Here is a 23,656-nt window from a genome sequence, read left to right as displayed (position 1 = left end):
ACACATTATTTTTGTATCCGTATTGGAAATATATATGTACATACAACACCACGCGAGAGATTAAGCAAAGTTTCTTATCTGCGACGACCTGGCTGGATCGTACGTACGACGATATCATTCAGTCGGCTGTCGATCAGCGAAGTATCGTCTACGATACACGTCTCATCGATCAGTCATTGAGTTATACAGGAAAATTATGTATCACGAGCATATGACCGGTGGCGACCCGATGGTCATGCCTCAAGATCACGCGACGTTTATGCCGATTATAGATCATCACCATCAACACCATCTTCACCAACAACAGCACCATAGGACGGATATGATACACGAGCAGAGTTCCGTGCAGGTCTATGGCCAAGAGACGGCCGTTGTTGGCCAGTACGAAACAAATACAACCACCGGCTGCTGGCAGATTTTACCACCAGATTACCCTTACGACGAGGATCTGAGATACGATAGGCGAGTAACATTAAACATAAAAAACTAAAGTTTATAATTATTAACGAGAACCTAAACTATATTCAATAAAAATGAGCAATGTGATAAAATTTTAATTAACTTTTGATCCATTATACGCAGTGCTCGAATTGGCCAAAAATAAGTAGGGGAGCTCAACTTAACAATTTGAAAACTGCGAAATCATATTTCATTATCATACTAATATTAAAAAAAAAAAAAAAAAGAGGTGGTATTTTCCACCGTCCTCCCATCCCAATAAAAAAAAGTAGTTGGGGTGCGCAAAAAAATTTTAAAAAAAGTAGAGGAGCTACGTCCCCCTGCGCACCCCCCCCAATTCGAGCACTGATTATACGAATTAGGTGAAAATTTATGTTGATCAATTTTCATGAACTTTACGATTTACATTGATTTATTGAGAAAGAAAGTGTTCATCGCAAAGTATAAGTACAATAATTATATAATTAGGCGTATTAAATACAGTGGAATCGAAATTGTTATTGAATAATAATTAAATATATATATATATATATATTAATTACAAAATTAGCCGAAAATCAAAATTATATAAAATTTATAAACAAACTAATTTTTTGTGATTTTATAACATTGAAAAAACTAGTCGAAATTTTACGTTAATTAAATACGTTAAATTCTTGCAAATTACTTTTTAAAATATGTCACAATTAGACACGTACAAAGAATTTGCTTATATATCTTTAACTGAAATTTGTGACCTGATTTTATTGTTACGCTTTTTTAAGAGAAAATTTCGTTACATGACTTCTAGAAATTATTTAACAGCTTCGTAAATATTAATTCGTATAACTTTAATCAAACTCAAATGCATCGGTACTTATTGATGTACTGACATTGGAGACACAAACGCGATAGAAAAGGCATTGGATTCCGACCATCAGAGTTGTTTTACGGGAAACAGTTTTGTGTCCCAAACAGCTGAAGAGGTGCACATTACCGACCCCACCTTCACATAAGCTTTATTTGTTTAGGGGGTCGTCAAAGAATTACATTTGAAAAACAAGCACAGAAATGTGTTTGTATACTTTGGGGTCTTCAAAGTGTCGACTTAGGTAGATGAAAAATGTTTACAGAGTACACGCGTTCAAACTGCCTTTTCAATGTGACAATAATACGATAAATAATTGGTTATTGTTTAAATCGTTTGCCATAAATCATTTGTTCTCGATTATACAACGGCATTGTATCGAGTTTAAGTGACCACTTTAGTTTAAACTGTATATTTAGATGATGTACTAAAAATGTTGTATTGTTGTCTACAGTTTTATTTGATAGATAAAATTTGATAGTTTGCCAACTAACTAGGGTGTGTGCAAAAAACCATCTGATGACTTATTCTTTGTTTTGACTGAGCGATTCGACCACGAATAAATAAATGATTTAGGTTAACCCAACCTGACCTAACTTAGTAAATTAATATAACCCAGTTTACGAATGCTATTTAAAATTATCGTCTTGACACCATAATCATTTTTACCATATTAGTCATAGAAATTCGTCTAGTTAAGTCATCGCGGAACGTCTATCCGGTTTTTTAAGCCGTTTGTGTACTGTTTTGGTACCGGTGCCGTGTCAACAAAAATGGTACCTAACCTCGTGTTAGTTTTTTGTGGAGGAGTGGCAAATCGAGATGACGCTCATGTTTTATTTTTATAAGAATTATTTACCACACTGTTGTTTTGAGTGGAAAATATTACCGTGATCAAAATTTATTTACCTTTGGACTATTTTACTATATATTTTTTAAATATAAAATTGGATTGATTACTTAGATTGTCTGAGAACGAAGTACTGTTGAAAACAACAGGTATATTTTTCGGATTTTATCTAATTAAAATGTACGCAGGATTAAATTTATTTCATTATTAATATAGGAGTATTGATTATAGAATTTAATGTGGAGATTTCCGTGTTGTTCGAATAAACAGAGTACATTTCATACTTATTTATTTTTATATTAACTTGTAGTATGTCGTTATCTGCAATGTTTTTAAAATTACAGTTTAACTTAATGATGGAGCAAATAAGTTGTTTAAACGTTTATACATTAATTTGTTTAAAGTTTATTGCTGAGAGGATGGCGCGTTATTATTATTATTTTATTTTTCTATCCCTCAATTCTCTCATGTTTTGATAAAAAACATAATGAGAAAAAACATTTGTCAAAAACCTAAGGGCGTGAGAGAAACCGACAGCTGTTACCTGTGATTAGGTGAGCACAACCATGTACCTGGCACAAAGTTTTTCCATATTAAACGCGTGAAGATTGATATGATTAACGCACTTAAATACATTTCATAAATTGAACTAGTAGTAGTGGTCTTTATTTAAAGTATACCCGTTTATAAATTAAAGGAGCACACTTTTTTGAAAATCCTACGCAATTTTGAATAATTATCTATAAAACTATAAATTATTATTAGTTACGAATTAATTTTTAAATCATAAAAATAAGAGTAATAAAATAGTAAAAATAAATACTGTTTTATGTATAAAACTTAGAATGATTATTAATGAAAAAGCGGTATGCATAATAATGTAGAATAAGGAGTTTTGAGTAGGCAACTCAACGGTCATACATTTGCACAGTCGACGTACACAGCAATTAGAGAAAAAAATTAGTAAAACGGAACCCGAAATTCACGAGAATAATACAATATTTCATACAAACGTTGTCACTAGTGTCCAACATCAGCAGTGGGTTGCGGCGTCCGCACAAAATGTTGTTGTCTAGAGGCTACTAGACGTGACTCAACAGTGGACGTCTTGTCCCGGTGTTGTATTATGAGGAAGAGGTGATTTAATTGTGTAAGGCATTTAGACGTCGTAGTGTTGCAGTTTTAGATTACTTTTCTGATAGTTTAATGACATAATGTTCATTCAAAGGAGTCATTATATGCAAACCGCGTTCACACGCATTGTTAAGGCACGCCATTTGTGATAGTCGTGTCGATGATACCAAAGTGTTGTGGTTACTTTTTTCTGCGTGTCACCTTATAATTCACATGGAAAATGGATAAAACTTTTAATATGATAATCAAATAACGATAATCAATAAAGAATAAGTGTATTTATTTTTCTTAATAACTTTTCTGCTGCGTCGGGTGGTTACTATTAACATGTTCCTTTAATGTTTTGTTGCTCCGAGTAAAAGTTGCCTTATGTTTTGCATTCGATTAAACCGAATCTTTTTGTCAAACGAGAAACACAATTTCAATTTCAAATGCGAGTCGCTTAGGTGTCATTAAACGCTTCATTAGTGTAAACTGTTTAAATGCAACTCAAGTAACAACTATTACCTGCGTAGAATTCATTAATTTTTTAAAACGATTTTTTATTTTTATATTTGTTCGGTCTTATCCAAGTTGTTCGCGTGTTAGCGTATCGACATGACGTATTTTATTGTGTTTAGGTCGAGCCTGTTATGTTTATTTTCACCTGCTTTTTTAAGCGGCCGGCTCGCCCGTTCCGACCCGTCGTGTTGTCATAAAACAAAACCGCCCAATAATAATAAATTCGTATAATAGCACAGTGTCTGATATGATTATGATGAGTATTGCGCCGTGATAGCACTGAGTAATGGCATGGGGAAGTTAATACGTGTGTACATACACGTGTAATTAGATGAGCTTTGGGTCACGAAAAGGGAGCACACATAGCCGTCTAATTGCTCGGAACGAACGCAATTTGTCAGCGTTGTTAAAAGGCAATAATAAAAATATATAAAAAGAGCATAGCGTTCAACGCCCATTCGTAGGGCTTATACGTACTGTCAAAAATCGGAGACGAGCACTTAAATTTCGTTGTCGATGTGCGTGCTCGTATTATTCAGAGTACCTACTCATAGAAATACTACAACGTGTATACAAAAAATTGTAATAGAAAAACTTTGCATGTCGATTTTTTTCGCTCCCGTGAACTCGACCACTTTTGATTTCGATTGCTATTAATACCAATAACACAATAAAAAAATAAGTGCGTTCCCAGTAAAATCGCACTGTTTGTGCGTTGTTTGTGTAATTATGAGAAAAACACGATTATTACATTTATGACAAATCGTTAACATATAACTTGTTATGAATGACTGGATACGTTGGCAAATTTATTATGCCTAATACAAAAGTTATAGACAAAATGTGTTATGAAACTTTATTATTTAATTCGCTGTAACTATAACACATTACTTGTTCAATAGCGTCTTAATTAGAGGGTGGAACCTTTGAAATTTTTAGTAACCTGTTTTAAAGAGGTTCCTAGAATAAAAAATTAAGAGGTATAGATATTATAATGAGATCTAGTTCGAAAATTGATTAGTATTATTTTTATATTTTTTAAGTCAGATATAATAAGTATCAATTTAAGAAGTAATTTTTACATTATTATGTTATACATTCAAGTGGTGGTCTTAGAAATGCAAAAATGTGAAGAAGCCATAGGAATGCAAGTATATTAAGAAGCCATAGAACTGCTAAAATATTAAGAAGCCAGAGAAGTATAAAAATATTAAGAAGCCATAGAAATGCTAAAATATTAAGAATCCATAGAAATGCAAAAATATTAAGAAGCCAGAGAAATGCAAGTATATTAAGAAGCCATAAAAATATAAAAATATTAAGAAGCCATAGAAATGCTAAAATATTAAGAATCCATAGAAATGCAAAAATATTAAGAAGCCAGAGAAATGCAAGTATATTAAGAAGCCATAGAACTGCTGAAATATTAAGAAATCATAGAAATGCAAAAACATTTAGAAGCTATAGAAATGCTAAAACCTTTAGAAGTCATAGAAATTCAAGTATATTAAGAAGTCATAAAAATATTAAGAAGCCATAGAAATACATTAAAATTAAAAACGAAAAGTTTATTTCTTAAAATAATGTCTGTTAATAATAAACAATTTAGAAAAAAGAAAAAAACAATTTTATTAAAAAAGTTTGGTTGGTTTGTCAAAGTTTAAAATAAAATTAATATATTTTAACCCTCAAAATCCAAAATTACAGGAAAAATTTAACAAAAAGAACAATTAATTGGTTAATAAGAAATATTGATTATATCTAATTTATTTGTGAGTCTGAAATACTCAACAAAGCAGATGGTATTATAATAGTTAATTGTTCATAATCAGCTTTTTTGGAATTTGATTGTTTTTCAACAAGGTTTTATACTTCAAATATTACAAAATTTACATTTTTCATATAGAACAATTCAAGCACTTTAAATAGTTTACTTATGTTTTAAACTTATTTTTGAAACGTGTTTTAAAATATTTCCCAACATATTAAACCTAATATCATTAGCAGTCATTGCTATTTTTACAGGTCCAAATATGTTGTGTATGGTTCTAAAATCCATTTTAGGATTTTTCCAAAAATCGAGTCCGGAACTTTTTCTGGTTCGTTGCCTGTAAAAAATGGATTAATTTATTTGCTTTCCTACTGAGACTCTTGATATCTATGTCTAATTTATGGAGCATAACAAATCAATAACACAGTATTTTAGGTACGCAAATATATACTCGGCGACCCGCAAATTATGCTTTAAAAGACTTTAACTTTTAATTTAAAAAATATACTCTATTTTAACAAAATATAAATACGAATTAATATAGAATTGTAATTTATATTCTATACAATATAGTCATTCACGAAAAAATTTATAATCGGGTAATATTATGGTTTAATTTTTAGCTTCGATGTGAAACTAAGAAGGTATTTATTTTATCATGATATGTTTATTTATTTTTTGTGTCTGTTACTTCTTTTTCTCAGTTCTCACTAGATTGATTTTTCTCAACAATACGTCAGAAGACAAAAATTATATCTAGTTGAAGACATTACTCTAAAAAATTGAAATATTTTCCCTTGTTTCCCGTGAATGGTGAAAATCTCCAAAATGCAATTTTTAAAATCAGAAAATTTCATCACTTCTTTTTTTTTGTAAAACTGTCATAACTTTTTTAAAAATAAACGAATCAAAATAATTTTTTTTATAAAATAGCTAAATATTTTCCTTTCATTTGATATACATTTTTGTTTGAATTTTATTTTTAACTTGCCCACATGGGAGAAATCCAAATAGAACTTTTGCACAAAAATTTCAATTTTTCAACTTAAGTTTTGAAAATATTCCGGAAATACTGAGTCTTTTAAACATACGTTAAATTAAAGCTTATGTTACGCCCTATAAGTTAAAAAAAAATTTGTTCCGATGACTTAACTTCTATTTTTTGTTTGTTTTAAAATACCTTATTAAGGTTTGCCATAGTAATGAGGTCACCGATTTTTATTAAAGTTATATGAATCTATCTTACATTGAATATAAATTTTAACTTATTTTGAATACTTTTTCTCTAGATTAAGAAAAATGACTTTGAATTTTTGAACAAACTTAAATTGTCATATTTAGCTATCAATTTCTATTATGTATAGTAGTGGTCATGTTGGTTGTATACAGTTTTACACGCTCAAAGTACGAATTCCGAACCTACCCCTAGATATGACTTTTTTGGCATTTTTTTTTCTAAAATCATTTTGAGGTGGAAAATTTCTTTTAAAATCGTTTGATTTTAATCTCATTGACATTGAGTAACTTCAATGAATATTAAGGACTTCATTACTGCAGTCTCTCCCTGTGAGAAGGAATTTCTTATTTATATATTACTATGTAGGCTTTTTTTTGTGTCTCTCATTTATCTTTCTTAGCTCTCACTTGACTAATTTTTTCAACGGTATGTCAAAAATGATTATAGCTAGTATTAAGTCAAAGATATTATAAAATATACAGATTTAATTCTCTTATACAATAAAACATTACTCAACTAAAAAAATTATACCAACTTTTGAGTAAGTATTTTGTAAGTTAATAACACTATAATAATTTTGTGCATATTTTAACGAGGTACGGGTTAGGTAATTTTTATCACCATCCAACAATATTCTGCCGAACTCCTTTTATCATCAGAAAATAAATATGTTAATAACTTCTGAAATACTGATTAAAAAGTTGTTATAGACCTTCTTTTTTAATTGGATCATTTTCTAACATAAAATTTTTCAACAATGTATGTCACAATTTAAAAAGATAAAGTGGTACCCTTACAAAGCATAAGGGATAGATTTGAAAAAATATTTAATCAATATTTAAATATTTAAATCGAAAAATAAATACTACTAAACAAGGCTAGATTTGTTTTCTTGACATGATTATTATTATTTAAGGAGAAATGTAGTATTCAATGATAAATTAACCATTCTGTTATTATTAATATACTGCAAATATAGTTATAGACCTTAAATGTTTTTAAAATATATCAACAGTTCTGGTGATTTATCTAATGCTTTTATACTAATTGAATATTTTTTGTCATCGCTTATATTAAAAATTTTTATGTGAGTATGAAACGGTTACATTCAAAACTGGCCTAGTGTTGGGCACGTGACCGTTTTTATGGCGGTGAGATACATCGATCGCCGTCCGTATACCAATTTATATCCATTCAATACGTTTTCCAGTAGGATACTATTACCAGTGTAATTAGAGCATATAAATCTGTATTGTAAATCCGACACAAATGTTACAATGACTAATGACTTTTAGGATTTTGCCAACACATAATTATTTTTTATTTCATTACTGTGTTAAGAATAAACTTGCACAGATAGTATTCATTTAATTTACTTATATTGCGTAAAATAGAATAAAAATCTAATAGTTTGCCAATGCTGCGTGTCAGATGCAATTACACCGAGCAAATTAGAACAATTTTTTGTAAATTAAATGACGTCTTAAATAGAAACTGGTAATTTTCAAATCGATATAAGTCACAAGGAGAGAATTGCAATTTAACATAATAGTGCAATATTAGTTTGAGAGGTTGTTGAACAAAACTAAAACAATCATAATACTGCTCTTAGAACGTGTATGTTTGGTTCACACGAACACCCAAAAACAATTGTAACTGTCGTACTCGTGTCTAGTGTTTATACGTTATTTTGGTAAAGAAATGCATTTTTGTGTCTCGTTCGAAAAAACCTTGTTGACGATATCGCCGAGTCCTCGAACAGGATTTTTTTTGTGACTAATTCGACATGCAACAGTAATATACAAAACATATATGATTGCAATACTATTTCCCCGCTATTATAAAGTAATAATATTCATGTACTTGGTGAATTTGCATGCGATTGTTTTACAAAGACACTTTGTCAAAGAGCTGTTGACGTGACATACCAGTCAAGTATTTTATGAACATAATTTTGAATATGTGTATCGCATCACGTCTTGAAAAATACCTTAGAATCCAAGTACACTTAAGCTTTGGGCAATTTCCTAGTTAATTTGAGGACTTATTTCGTTGATTATGTATGTCAGTATGGGGCAAAAAATTTGTTCACAATAACGATGCTAATGACACTTGTTAGGTGCTCATGAGAGAAGTGCTTCATCAGTTTTGTAATATACTATTGAACTTAATAACGTGTTCACTAACACACGTTATAGATTTATGTAAATTATTCTTGTGTAATCAAGAAAAATAAATACTGCGTCTAGTAGACAATTATTATTAACCATATAAATTTTGGTTGTATAAAAGTTTTTGTGGTCATAAAAATTAACGAACTTTATAGGTACAGATATTATACATAAAAACTGGAACTTTTTTAATGTATACGATGTGTATTTGAAAAATACATTTAATTCTATAATGTCGATATACCATTGAAAATATCTGTTTTGTTGGGACATAAGTCTAGGCACATATTTTAACACTTAAATATTAAAATATGACTAAGTGTTTGAAATTTTATTCATAAATATTATGCGAATTTGATAAATAAATTGACACTTCTGTAAAAATATAATCATTGCTGATGATAATTTTTTATTAATGTCTATTTGTATTAATGAGATGTTATCTACCTATTCTAATTTTTTTTTATGCTTTAACGTAAACAATAATTTTAATTTGATATTTACAAGATTGATATATCATTATCGTTTTGTATTCTATTTACATTAGGATTTCAAGTGCTCCACAATGAATACGGCATAGTGCAAATTACAAAAATATTAAAAAACTTTAAGTTAGATAACAAATTATAGGGTTAGCAAATATTTAAATATAATGATAGTATAATTAAAATTCCGATAAATGTGTTACCTCTGAATGTCGAGTTCATCGTTTTATTTTTGTTCGCTTCTGTTTTTTTTACCAATTCTGCGTTTAAAGCTCGTCTTTCCTATCGTATCTATTAGTATTTAACGATTAAATTGTACTTTTCGAACCTGTTTTACGATATTGGAAAACGGCTTGTCAAGTGTTTATTATAAACAAATAACAGATATTCATAATTCTCACGTACACTTCATTGGGTAAATAAAACGAGTATCCATCTTTTATCAAAATATGGGTATCTTAGTGAAAACATAAATACCTAGTTATTAACGGTGCAATAAAGGAATTCTGGTTAGATTATCAATGACCTACCAATTGAATCCAACACTATCCACCTGAAACCAAAACTTTTATAAATTATAACACAACAAATGCTAAAGAAATAAATAAAAAGAGAATTAATTTGTCTGTGTCGACAGTTAGATTATCCCGTTTTGAGGTGTTGTGTGTTGAAATTGACTTAATAATAATACAAAGCACTTTTCTTGTGTTCAATAACCAAATTGTATTAAGTACAAGATACTTGCGAGTAACTAGGAACCGTTTTGAACTTTTATGATAAATCAACCATTAATACTAAGTACACCATGATTGGTTTTATTGAGACATGTTTTTATGTGTAGTGTTCCTCGCATGTAGTTAATTGGTACACCGATAAAGTGGAAGATAATCTGATTGTATCGGATCGATAGAAATTCAGTAGGACATAATAACTTGTACGGTCTCTCTGCTGATCGGTACCAAAACGCGGCGACGACAATCGATCTCCTGCGCACTAACATTTGTGGGGGCGCACAGTACAATATTGTATCCGCGAGAGACGAAGGACAACCTGGAGAGTCGCTCACACCCTTGCAAGACACGCCTCCGGTCTTTCAGGTCTTTGGCCAATCGGTAGCTGGGCTCCTCCCCTCGCTGGAAATTTCGCCCTCCAGACCGGAGCGGTGCTCATGGGGTCGCGCAGTTGATACGTTCAAGTGGCTCGTCGACGACTCATCGAGTGCCCGCGGGTCGCGTTGTCCGAGTGATATTTTCGCGTACACACAAACCAAGTGGACAAACCGAGATATTTCAGAGCATCACTTAAGACATTTTCCGACGGTTGGAATATCGTGTCCGGCTCAAAGTGTTTTTTTGAATTTCGTTTGATTTCATTCGATGATCTACATGGGATTTTAACCCGTGTGATCGACGCCCGAAATTCAAAAGTAAATAAAATAACGTTTGTGGGTTCAAGTTAATTTGCGGACTCTACACGATGTCAGACAGCGAAAGCCCAAAACCGATGGAAACGCAATTTCATCATCACCACCCGAGGATACCGCCGTCGTTGCTGGCCTGGTGCCCGACCATAATGCCGCCTTGGTGTTCATTATTGCCGGCTGCATGGTGCAACCCTGCCGCCTTGAGGTCAGCTTTTCCAGGGTTAGTTTAAATCATATTCATTATCGGGTAGGGTTAGTCAAAGAAATGTAGAGCTGTTTAAAAACATAATTGATATCTGATGCACTTTAATGAAATCGTACGATAATTATCGTTACTACATCTCGACTGCTCAAAATTATAAAAACGTTCATTTTTGTCAAAATATTAAACTTTACAATTGCTCTCGTAGACAATAGTCATAATACTAAGTGGCTACGCTGCCAACGAGCTTCGTTTTGTACGTAGATTTTTACATAGTACCGTGTATAAAGGTAAACTTAAAAATTTCAACAACTGTGGAATTATAATAAAAAATTGTGTGTAATAAAATTTAAGAGTTTAAGTAACAGTTAAGAGTACATAAATTAACAGCGAGGGGAAATAATGGCTCGATAAATGCAATTTCATCGTTTTTGCGCAGAACTGACTGTATAGTAAAAACATCATGTATTACTGAGATTCAATAATGTAACGAGAACATGTCGGTGTTTTTGTATGTACCGAGTGTATTAAGAATCTTTTTTTATTTCGTACTATCATGTAGATATTTTTATTGGTCTCAGCCGATTTGAAGAGCCGCTGCTCAGGTAAACTCGCGGCCGTCGCCCGACAAACTAAAATCGCAGCCGCCTCTCGGTAAATACGTGACTTTGAATACGTTAGTGTAATGATCTGACCACTTTCGGGCGTAGGTATATGACAATAAAACTCAGACATCTCATAAATAAATACAATAATAGCATAATAGTCCATTCGTGTGTGTGTTAAATTCATATACGACTACACGGAGCTGTCCGGTTTTACGCATGTCGTCGCCACCGTTAAGAGGAGCCGTCGATGTGTTTGTCTTCTGTCGGACGAAGTTCCACACATTTCGAGCACCTTCTCTATAGAAACGGCTACCCGACTAAACACTTCAAAAGAAGTAGCATAACTTATTCGTCGACTATAGTAACTATAGTAATTTTCAGGATATTAATCGAAATATTTTAGTATTTTCAGAAGAATTCAATGAACAGTCAATTGGTTTTACAAATAAAACAGTTTATCGGTTTTAATTATATTGAAATCCAATACTTTCGCTCACTTTGTTTTCTCAGTATAACCCTTTTAAACGCGAAAATATAACTCATTACTTGGTCTTACATTAAGTAAGATGACTCGAATAGATACCGATTGGCACGAGATGCTACATAATTTTTTGACAAACAATATGATGGTTACAGTTAGCTTTATTATTAAAATATTCACAATAATTTCAGGTAGATCAATTGGGGCACATTAATGTTTAAGGGGCAAAAAATGTTGTAACATCCCAACCATATAACTCAATTATAGAATTTTATAATGAAATTATTACCGTTTTATTTTTTACTTTAGAAGTGGCAATACGTTTTCGAAGAGAATAGTTGTTGTTAGGCTGGAGACGATTACCGCGAGATGGATTTCGGTCTATTGCGCTGTCTTTTATTTATTGCTCTCAGCAGGTTCGAGTGTGTAGGTGTACTCACACGATATCGTTACAACAGGTGTCATTTCCACTTAGCACAGGATCGTCGAAGCAACAGAGCGAACGTGCTCGATAAGCATTGCCGAGGATTTGCTTGCCGCCGATGACATCGGATTTTTCAGTAGTTGTAAGGGCTTAATTCCACTGTGTATATTTGACGTATCACTTTCGATACATTAATGCCGTACAGCTATAAAGCGTATAATTCGTTTTATGAGTTGTCCGGAAAACCGAATGAAATCACGTGCGCCATCTCAGGGCATATCTAATAAAAATGAAAGATAACAAGATAATTTGTAATAAAACGCAGTAATAAATAAACACAAAGCCTGACAGACCAATTAAATTTACCCCATGATCACTATTTTTATTCAATCATATTTTTTAACAAGTGAACATTAAAATTATAATGAGTTCAATATTGTCTTGGATTAATTTTATTATTTGTCTTTTAGACTTTTGGATAGCATAAAGATGCCTAGCAGTCAAACTCGTCCGTCTGGCTTCCACATTTGTGACATTTTGGATTTGAACGACGGTAAAGTTAACTCTTCGGATAACACAACGACTAATTTAGGATCCCACATTGGTGGTGAGTAAAAGTGCCGATAATTTCATGTGTAGATAGCCGGTTATCAACACAATAAAGCTAATATTTGTAACTTGCACTTATTGAAAAATATTTTTGTTTAGCTCCTGATATGCATAACGTGGGCGGCACCGGATTTCAATTTCCAAATGTCCTGCAGTCCTCCACAGATTTACTGCACCATTGGCCAACATCTCTCACTGAACTTAGAGGTAAATAGCGATTTAATGTTGTAAATAAAATTTTAGGGTGTGAAACTTAGTGGAAACAATATTTTTTTTTGCTTTAGAACGAAAACGTCCAACAGAGAAATAGTTGACTTTTCAGTAGATCTTATTTAAAATAAAATTATCGCACTCTATTGAACTTGTAATCTGATTCAATATATTATAAACTAAAAGATTTAAAAGATGTAAAATTTTTTTTTTTTTACGTCAAAACCTATTCTGAAGCAAATAGTAGTTTTAACCCCGTTAATAAGATTTCTGAGTCCTTTGTTTTAGATAATTTAACAGACTATGACAAAAGTTCGCGTTTAAAATGCTAACATTGATTTTTTAACAACTTTAATATTATGTTTCGCACAGCACGTAGTAATAGGTCAACGATTTAATAAGATGACAAAAAAAGAAATGTTGATCTTGTTAAAACCTTGTTCGATTGTCAACCGACGAAAAAATTACAATAGGATTTTTATATGTACACATTTTTAATACATGTCGGGGCTCGCGCTCCAACAAAACGGGATCTATTATAATGGTGGTCAGACATTAAAAAACAAATTTAAACCCATTATAAGGACGTATCGTACCCTAAAAAGGGCGAGTGTAATGAAGGTTGCAAATTAAATAACGCTTCCACCAACGTAGTCTACCCACCTCTGTCACCGCCTTGTACACATTATACTCTCACACAAAGCTCGTTCCGCTCTAAGTGGATTATATTATACATGGACGCCTTCCTGGGATACATAGGCATCAGATTTAGCGAGGATTTTCTCCGCTGTTTAGGATACCCTAGTGCAGAACAATGACTTTTATTAAAAACAGAAGTATAAAATCTGAGTACATTGTTTCTTTTCCCCGGCTCCTTTTGGATTTTATTAAGCGCTCTTTTCAAACACAAAATGATTTTGCACTAGCAGCTTAGTTGGTTCGTTTCGTCGACAAAAATTACTCTCTCGGGAAAGAGACCATATACACGAACATGTAAACTTTCTAAACTCAACGACTGCGACTTAGAATTTCCACACGAAATTATTTTTTTCTTTTCAAAGCAATACGCTTAACCGACAGGGATTGTTGGTCGGCTACTACTAAGATTCCATTCTACTTGATTTTTTTACTCGATTATTTGCCACATAAAAATATCTCTAATGCAGCTGACTTTGTCAAATCAAATAATTTTCATCGGACAATACTTTTGTCTACACGCTGGTTCGTCATCGTAACGCAACAACTCCTGTGAGCCCAAGTAAGTCAGCTGATGTCGCACACGACCAGCTGTCTGATGAGCTTGGTTTTTCTTGTCATTGTGTGTTGTGGTTGCACACTACAAGAAAAGTAATAAGAATTCCATTAACAAAATACTAATAGCGGTTGTAAAATTGCGTGTTATCGCTTTTGTGTGCATGTGTTTAGTGTAACAAAAGCGTACAATGGTTTGAATAACGTGTGTAACAAGCTCCTCGTGTCGTACAGTAGCAAATGTGTTTCGTATGATATTTTAAAAACTCGTCTGGAACATCTGCAAACTCGGTGGTACAGAGACAATTGGCGTTATGTGTACACGTGGGGTGGAGTTAAGCGACTTAAGGGCGTGACATAACGGACGATCAAAGGTGACCATTGTATGAATTACACGGGTTTCGAGAACGTACAAAAATAATATGAAATGAACATGCGGGGAAATCGCATGTCGGGGGACAGATTTTTAAAAAACTAACAGCTAACATCAATAGGTACACGGATAATCTATCGACAATGACAAAAGAGACAAAATGGTTGCACGTCTGCCACTGCTGTTTTTTTTTTTTTATTTTCCTATTTTGCTGCTTATTGTATGAGTAACACTATCTGTACAATGAACTACTGTGTATATTTAACGTCTTAAGGAAAATGACGGTAGAATGGAACTAGCAGATGGTGTCTCTTAGGCGGCAAAGCGGAAAACGAATAGCAGTTTAACGACTTTCCGATTTGTCACTGCGACACGACTCTAATGACATTGATGAACACCTTGAAGGATAATTTGTTGTCATCTTTTTACCTTTGATATCACGGGAATTCAAAACAACGGAAAAACTGTTTCGTCGTCCGTTATTACACACTATCTGACAAACTATCTGTAACCAATACATTTTACACGATTAACATTTTTATTAGACCTTTAATTAGAAAATTTGAGACGTAAAATATTATTTATATAAATTTCACTGCGCGAAGATTTTTATATCAACCTCGATTAAATAACTTATAGTAAAACAGTAAATGAGTTTAAATGAACTTTAAGTTTTTAATAAAGAACTTTAATAGAAGATTGATTTTTTCTAAACTAATTTTTTTTTTTTATAATAGAGAAGAATTATTTATATTTAAGTTAAAACGTTCGGCTTTTATTTAAAATTAATTGTATATAAAAACAACATTTTTACGTTATCTTTTGCCAGGTTTTGGATTGAGTCACGGTACTCAACAAGCTAGTCCAGATAGTACATCTCCTGGAGTTACTGACCTAACCGATAATTCAAGTACACCTAGTGGTCTAGCAGCCGATACATCGGTGAGTGTTGGAGGTCCAGGATCTGGAGTAGGCGGTAAACAAGAATCTTCTGAAGTGGATGGAGATGAAATTATGGATGATGATTTTGACGACGAACCGGGCGCAGGAGGCGATCCAGACCGTCGAGGTTCCGATGGCACCGGTCACCCTTCAGACGGCGGCGCAATCCACAAAAAACGGAAGCGTCGCGTACTTTTTAGCAAAGCTCAAACGTACGAGCTGGAACGCCGGTTTAGACAGCAAAGATACTTGTCAGCGCCAGAACGTGAACATTTAGCATCCATTATCCGGCTTACTCCAACTCAGGTTAGTTTTTACTAACGAAATAGCGTACCGCATTTTTATAAGTAAAATTTCCATTCGGTAAAACCAAAACATGTTTTCTAATCGAAATTACAATAACTCTTGTAATTGTGTATTAACGTTGTAATAACAACAGTCTTTTAGATTCATAGCTAAGTAGAGTTCGACGGTAAACAATAAAAACAGATTGAATGGCCGGGATGGTTAATAATGGTTAGTACGAGGCTCGGTAGGAATGTGAATAATAACAGTGACATGGGGGCCATATTAGTTGGATCGGGATAGGTCGAATGCAAAACTGTGGGAACAATAGTTTCCCCGTGATGGCGAACGAATTTAAAGGGGAGCATCTGGGATACATTACCATTTGGTACATTTGTTTACATTCTATATTCCTGGTGTAATTCTAGACTACGTGATATAGTTTTCTTAAATATAATTTTACACGATTACCTGTTATTTTTGGGGTGTAAAAATCGTTTTTATGTATCATATTAACATGAGGTAATTGATTTGATTTCAATCGTTTTCAGGTGAAAATTTGGTTTCAAAATCATAGGTATAAGACGAAAAGAGCCCAACAAGAGAAAGGCATGCACGTAGATCATCATGCAGCGGCTGCGGCCAACGCTCTGTCGTCGCCAAGACGAGTCGCCGTACCAGTGCTGGTCAGAGATGGGAAGCCATGTAACAGCCAAACAAATGGTCCAAGTAAAACCGAACAAATGGTAATGTCTTCTTATTCGCATCCATTAATGCACAGTCAGACCCCGAGGACTTGGTGGTAGCCACGACTGTAACTCTTTCGTTTCTGAGCATCCGTCATCCAGTGTCTTCCCAGAGTAAATTCTGAACTTTGTCGTAAATACTCTATCCAGTTGCATTTTGGGTTACTTGTAAAAAGAACAGCCGCTACTATCGTACGTAAACAAAACATTGATAATCAAATCATAATCTTAAAAAACTATAGAAAATATCCGATATGTACCAAAAATAGTTATTCTTGAGCAAATCTTTTAAAACTCTTACATTTTTTAGATAATTCAGATATTCGTAAAATAGTATCCTTCCGTTTTGAGATGATTACCTTTTAATTTATAACAATATTCTATTTAATAAATGTCTTGAGTATTATAGAAATCAAATTTATTTAGTAAATAAAAAAAAAATTATTATAATTTTTATTAATATAAAAAAAAAAAAATAATGAATGGTTACTTTTAAAAAGTTATAATTTTTTATCGACATTGTTCATGATTATTATTATTATTATTATTATTATATTATTATTATTATTATAATTATTAATATTATTATTATTATTAAATATTTTAATAAGAGTTAAACGAAACAAAAGACTAGTCATGATGTGTATTATTTTTGTTTATATATTTATTGTTAGTTTTTAATATACTTTATACGCACCATTTAACGGTGTATATAATTAATGTAATTAAAGATGTAAATATAGTACATAATATATTTTATATATTCTATAAAACAACGGTTGTTAAACTATGTTAATTTAAAATTTAATAATGTGTATATTACGGATTATTATAAATTGATAACTAGAAAAATAAAGAAATACTTATTGTTATAATATAATTGTGGATTTATTTATATTTATTACATTTTGATCATAATAATAGGCATATATGAGCTCAATGATAATAATGAAGAATCATAAAAAGCTTTGAAGCCTTTTACAAATACCTCTTCTCATTACACTTTTTCTCAAATTGCGCTCTTTCTTATAAGTTTCAATTATGAACAGCTATAATCATTAGTTATTATTTATATTTTTGAAATAATTCAGTAGACTCAATTGATTACTTAAAACATACTTAATGACGTAGTATCATTAATATAGGTGCTTGCATAGTGATGGCGTTAACCTCGCCTTGTTGGTAAATCTGCGACGTTTTTTTCATTTCTGTAGCGATAACTGTTCATAATACCGTTCAATACACATAAAAAAAATTAGATTATAAAAGTTAACAAGTTAAATAATACCGATAAATTATAATACAGTATTGAACGTACGTCAATGATGGGTTAATTTTTTTAGTAATAAAATAATATATTTATCTTTCTTATCTACGTGCTCGTTTTTTATCAGACAAACAATTAGACGTCTCCGTTGTGTCAATAAAAAGACATTTACAATAATTCGAAGTCTATCATTGTTTACACACAATCCATTCGGGTAAGATACACGTGCTTTGGCCGTGTGGAGTCGCTACCGTTTAAAATCCTTGGCCAAACAGAATAAAATATCGATTAACCTTGTCTCTCTCGTGTCATAAATCTAATCTAAGCAAACGATAATTAAGTCGTTAGAGAATTTACTTAATTTACACAAATTACTAATACTTGGCATATACTGTAACAAATATTAGAAATCAATTTCTGCGTCTAATTAGATAAACAATTTCTGTTGTATTTGTTAATGGTTCACTTATTTTTTTATCTTTTTATTATATTTATCTTATGGAATTAAATCGATATTTAATTAAATATTTACAATTGTATTTTTATTTTATTTTGAAAAAATTCAAGTTATATTATTTAATTAACTATTTTTTAAAATACAGAATTTAACTTTATATGAATTATTTTAGAAAATTGATAAATTTTATGAATATTTCTTTATACGTAAACCCTTATAGAGTTTTTAATATATATATATATGCTTAAAGCATATAGGTATTATTGTTTTATTAAGAAATTTTTCTTTAAAAACTATCTTTTGGTGTAAACATGTATATTACAAATATAACATTTTGATTAAATTAAGTATTATCTTTTATGGCGTTTTTTCCATCAATAATCATGGCAACGTATTGTTGGACGATTTTAATGTACAATTGTTGAGAGAGTATAAAATTAACATTCAATGCAAAATTTTATAAATAAAAAATTATAATAAAATGATAATTAATTTTTTAGAAAAAAAATAAAAGAATTGTTATTCATTTAATAGTTTTTAAAATTGTCAACAATTTGCAAAATTTAAATGAGCTATCAAGTGATCTAAATTGCCATTTATTTTGTATCTTTTTTATTTATCAAATTTTTTTTGCAGCATACTTTGATAAAAAGAAAAATAATGATATAGTTACTAATTCCACTTGACAGTAAAATACATTACTGCGAGAAACATAAAGCACTTAAATAGATAAATTATAACATTTCTTAGAAATATGATATAATTTTATTATCAAGACTACTAGCAATAATATTTGTTTGAATAAATTAATCAGGAAAATAATATAAAATAGCTAATGTTCAAGCATCAATGAAAAAATAACAATAAATTATATATTTGAAATAATTAGAGCAGAAAATTTCTAAACTTTCATTTAACATTTTTGTCTGCAAAAGATTGAATTGGATAATTTTGAGTTATTTGATAAACGATAATGAATGTATTGAGAAAATAGATTCAAAAACAAAATATTATAATATGCAAACAGAAATTGATCATTGATTCTTTTTACCGTTATTAAAATATTGTAAGTATTTGTACATTAATGTAACTATCGTTAGCATGTTCGATTTACTTGCAAGTATAACCGGTATGTACTCATGGTGATAATCAAATACAACTATTATTTGAATATTTTATAATAATTTTAGTAATAATTTATTACTTGAATTTTTAAAAATTGGAAAGTCTAAGTTTCGTACAATTCACGAGTAACCAAAAAACTAAATGCTTATACACTTTTATGGTTAATAGCATAAACCTTATATAATATTAATTATAATATAATCAATGAGTATATTTAACTCGCCGAGTACTCGAAATATACGACTCAATTGTTTAGTTGAATTTTTAAAGTCAAAGTTAAAGAATACTTTAGTAAAAACAAACACAAATCCTCAGAAATGACTTGTTGAAGAGATTGAAGAGCATGCGATTGATTTCGAGATGAGAAAACCCAAACACTTTTGGGCTATTCATGTTTTAACATGAAGTATAAAGTATTCGATATGTTTTCAGTTAACATGGTAATTTTACTCAAGTCTCGTTTAAATCGACACTTTAGATTGCACATTTTATTGAGGCAATCGAAAATAAATCACTTTTGGAGTGCAACTTTTATGAACTCATCATTTTACAGTAGCCTAAATGTGACGAATATTAAAATTATAATATCAGAATAAATCTGCTGTAAGGTACGTTAGGTCATCAAAAGAAACGAACTTTAATTTTTCAGTTTTTTTTTCAGTTATGATAAATATAATGTTACTATAAGTGAGCCGTATACTTAAACAAATAATTAGCGATTAGTGCTCTCTCCAAACTATTAACATCATGAATCCGAAAAGGTTCTATCATATGCACAATATTATTAAGATGGAGTTTAACCTTTTGGTTTCCAAGACGCATATCGGCAAGTTTCATACAATAACAATATCGCATCATAAGGTTCATGATTTTTTTCAGTATGCAGAAAGCAGAGTATTTTACACATGTAAGTCATTGAGATGACATGCTATCGCATGGACGGCGTTATCAGTCAACATAAAAATGATCATTTGCGGTAATAAAAAGGTTTCCGATAAAACGGCCTTTGCTATCACCGTAAACCACATCATCACTCATAATCGGCCGACGGGTCCTGGCGGCGGTAACGACAATAGTTGTGTCCGTCGCGCTTGCGGCCAAAGTGCGCGCCAGTGTGCCGGGTTAGTGGAGAGGAAACAGCCCGATAACCCCTTTGCCTCCCCTCTGCCGACCACCCGTCCAGAGCATACGGTCAATCGTTTATGCTCGAGCGCACACCGCGGCGTTTTGCGTTCAAAATATTGTATTATATTGTGTGTGCACAGGAGGGGCCTGACGGTCCGCCCCCGTCCCTCTCTTCGAAATAGTACTCGCGAAAACGATGTACTTGCTTTTTCAACCGAGTCTTCTGAGTTAATAATCACAGGAGTACGCTAATAATCAATCGTAATTAGATCATATTTAGCACAAACAATCATTAGGAACGTAATAGCCTCCACCCACAGTTATCTTAGTTTATAGTAGTGATTGCGACAGTAAAAATAAAAATTTCGTTATATTCTGTTGATTATTTATTACTGTAGTCAACATCAACTGTCAAATAAAACCATAAAATATTTAAGACTTTTGCAGTATACGCATTCAAAGACTACTGATATACATAAATAATTCGAATTGATATTCGTTCAATTAAATTATTAAACTCGTTATTAAAATGTCAGAATTGAATGTCTTAGTTAAAAAAAACTTTGATTTTATTTTTTTATTTAGAATTTTAAATAATTTTCCAGCTCTTGTCAAAATTATTTATAATTCATTTAACGAGTAAAATAAACTGTATTTTTTCTCGAAGACTGATATTTAGTATCATTTACTTTGAATAGAAAATTATAACAAAAGGTAGTTATAAAACAGAAGACGGAGTAAATGGAACATAATTAATCACAAGTATTAATTTTGCCACGATTCATGGTGTTTTTTACAGAAATAACGCCGCTTAGTCACGCTTAGTGATCATTTAATGAACATTAGGGTTTCACAATAAATCGTTAGTATTATTATTTGTGCACGAAGTGAATTAATAGCTTATTTTCACTGTTGCGTTTTATGTTTTTTAAACTTAAATGTTTAGTGTTGTGGTAAATGTCATGAATGTATTTTAATACAGCAATCAAAAATACTAAGGTCTATTTGCGCATATGATATTGTTTCCGTTAAATTTATAAATATTAAAAAACTTACAAAGACCTCGAGTTCAGAAAATTACTAGTTGTTCTATATTAGGGTAATTTTGTTCAAAGTAAATTGGATTATTTTTTTTTTTTTGGCAACTTTAGACATTAGAGAAGAGCATTGCCGGTAGAAATATCGGTTTTTATTATCTAATGGGACAGAAACCGTGTGCGTGAACATCACCGTTGACCCTCGCAAACAGTTACACGCCGTTTATTATTATTAGCGATACCAGCAGAGGGAGGAAAAAAGTAATAACGATTTATCATCACAAAACGATAAACATGTATAATTTTAGCCCTCGCAACATGATATGCTACAAAAAGCCAAACTCAATTTATTCACTTCATGAAAAAAAAAACGAAATAACAATGTTTTAACAGATTTAAATGATTATCAGGAAAAGTGTTTTTGAAACCACGAATAAATGATTTTTCTTAAAACTAAATTATTTTTAGATTTTACATACATCAAATTTTAAGTAAAGTTTTGAATTCAATTTAGTATACATACGACTCTTATACGTGTATTGTTGTTCAACTTAAGTTGTAATTTAGGCATCGTACGATTTAATTTATACCGATAACGAACTGAAGGTTTTATGTAAACGGTAATAGATTGGGTGTCAATAGATGTGTATTGTTGTCAATACTGGAATGATGGAAGAATTTTTTAAAATAACAATATTGTTTTTTTTTTTTTTATGAAATTCAAAGTACCGCAATCTTTGATCAAAAGAGAAATATTTGTAACTCATACAAAAATAGTAGGTTTGATCTAGCCGAGAAGTGTACAAACCACTCGACGGTCGCTATGTCTACCAGGCACTTTAGGGACCTCTTTGGTACCTATTAGCACTTCATGAAGCAATGTACTAACCCCTTTAAAGCGTTTTTCAAATGCATCCGACACGGTTTTCTCGTACACGTACTTGAGTTATAATAAAACCTTAACTACTTCACGGACAACATTTCGAGATGAGAGTGTCCTGTGATGTATCCCTCGTACATCACAAATGCACCGGTCAATCTAATAAATCGCGTGTACCTCCTTGTATGCACTTCACACATACATGTACCAACTCCATACCATCTCGACGACGGTTTTTTGAATGGAATTCCATGGCATGGGGGTTTCGGACTGTGTCACAATAGTATTTTAATAGCTTCCGGCGTTTTGTCCGTGGCCACCCACATGGTCGCTCTGGTCGCCAAGCAGTCTACTGCTGCTTACATAGTATTCATACTATATAGTGACCCGAACCGGTTGCGGCGGCCATTCAAAAGGTGACTACACGACGAAAGAGAGAGGGCCCATTGACGTTGATAATTTTTTCTAGAGGGAACCCTGTGGCGGTTGTAAGAAACTACCCCATTCTATAGCGGAGGCGCGTACACATGGCTTGTTAGTTATCAATGAATCGACCGTTTTATATATATATATATATATTGTATAATGCATAAGAATTCCCTAGTACCGCCAAGCAACTACTACGCCATCGCTACCTTTTCGACGGACACAATTAAACAATTTGTGTAGTTTGGCCTTCGTTGAATAGTTTTTCTAACAAGCGTTCGAGTGGCAAATATCAAAAAATAAAAACCATAAAAAAATCAATTCTAAAGG

At 31.7% G+C, this 23,656-nt stretch overlaps 1 protein-coding gene across 3 annotated transcripts; it reads left to right on the top strand.

Moving 5' to 3' along the window:
* Positions 1-104: 104 nt before the first annotated feature.
* On the top strand, positions 105-17,499 carry LOC126897027 (homeobox protein vnd-like). Of its 3 annotated transcripts, none has more exons than XM_050670370.1 (5): positions 105-462; positions 13,064-13,200; positions 13,302-13,409; positions 15,866-16,284; positions 16,815-17,484. In XM_050670370.1, the coding sequence occupies exons 1-5, from the start codon at positions 197-199 to the stop codon at positions 17,067-17,069; spliced, it is 1,185 nt and encodes a 394-aa protein (XP_050526327.1). In that variant the 5' UTR covers positions 105-196; the 3' UTR covers positions 17,070-17,484. The 3 variants fall into 3 exon arrangements, with proteins under 3 accessions (XP_050526327.1, XP_050526329.1, XP_050526328.1); XM_050670372.1 differs by lacking the exon at positions 105-462 and adding an exon at positions 10,544-11,083 and having other exon boundaries at positions 16,815-17,499; XM_050670371.1 differs by lacking the exon at positions 105-462 and adding an exon at positions 10,545-11,098 and having other exon boundaries at positions 16,815-17,498.
* Positions 17,500-23,656: the final 6,157 nt, after the last annotated feature.

The sequence above is a fragment of the Daktulosphaira vitifoliae genome, unplaced genomic scaffold (assembly GCF_025091365.1).
Source record: "Daktulosphaira vitifoliae isolate Bord-2020 unplaced genomic scaffold, ASM2509136v1 Scaffold_1, whole genome shotgun sequence".
In the NCBI taxonomy this organism is placed as follows: domain Eukaryota; kingdom Metazoa; phylum Arthropoda; class Insecta; order Hemiptera; family Phylloxeridae; genus Daktulosphaira; species Daktulosphaira vitifoliae.
This window is presented reverse-complemented; position numbering and strand designations above follow the sequence as displayed.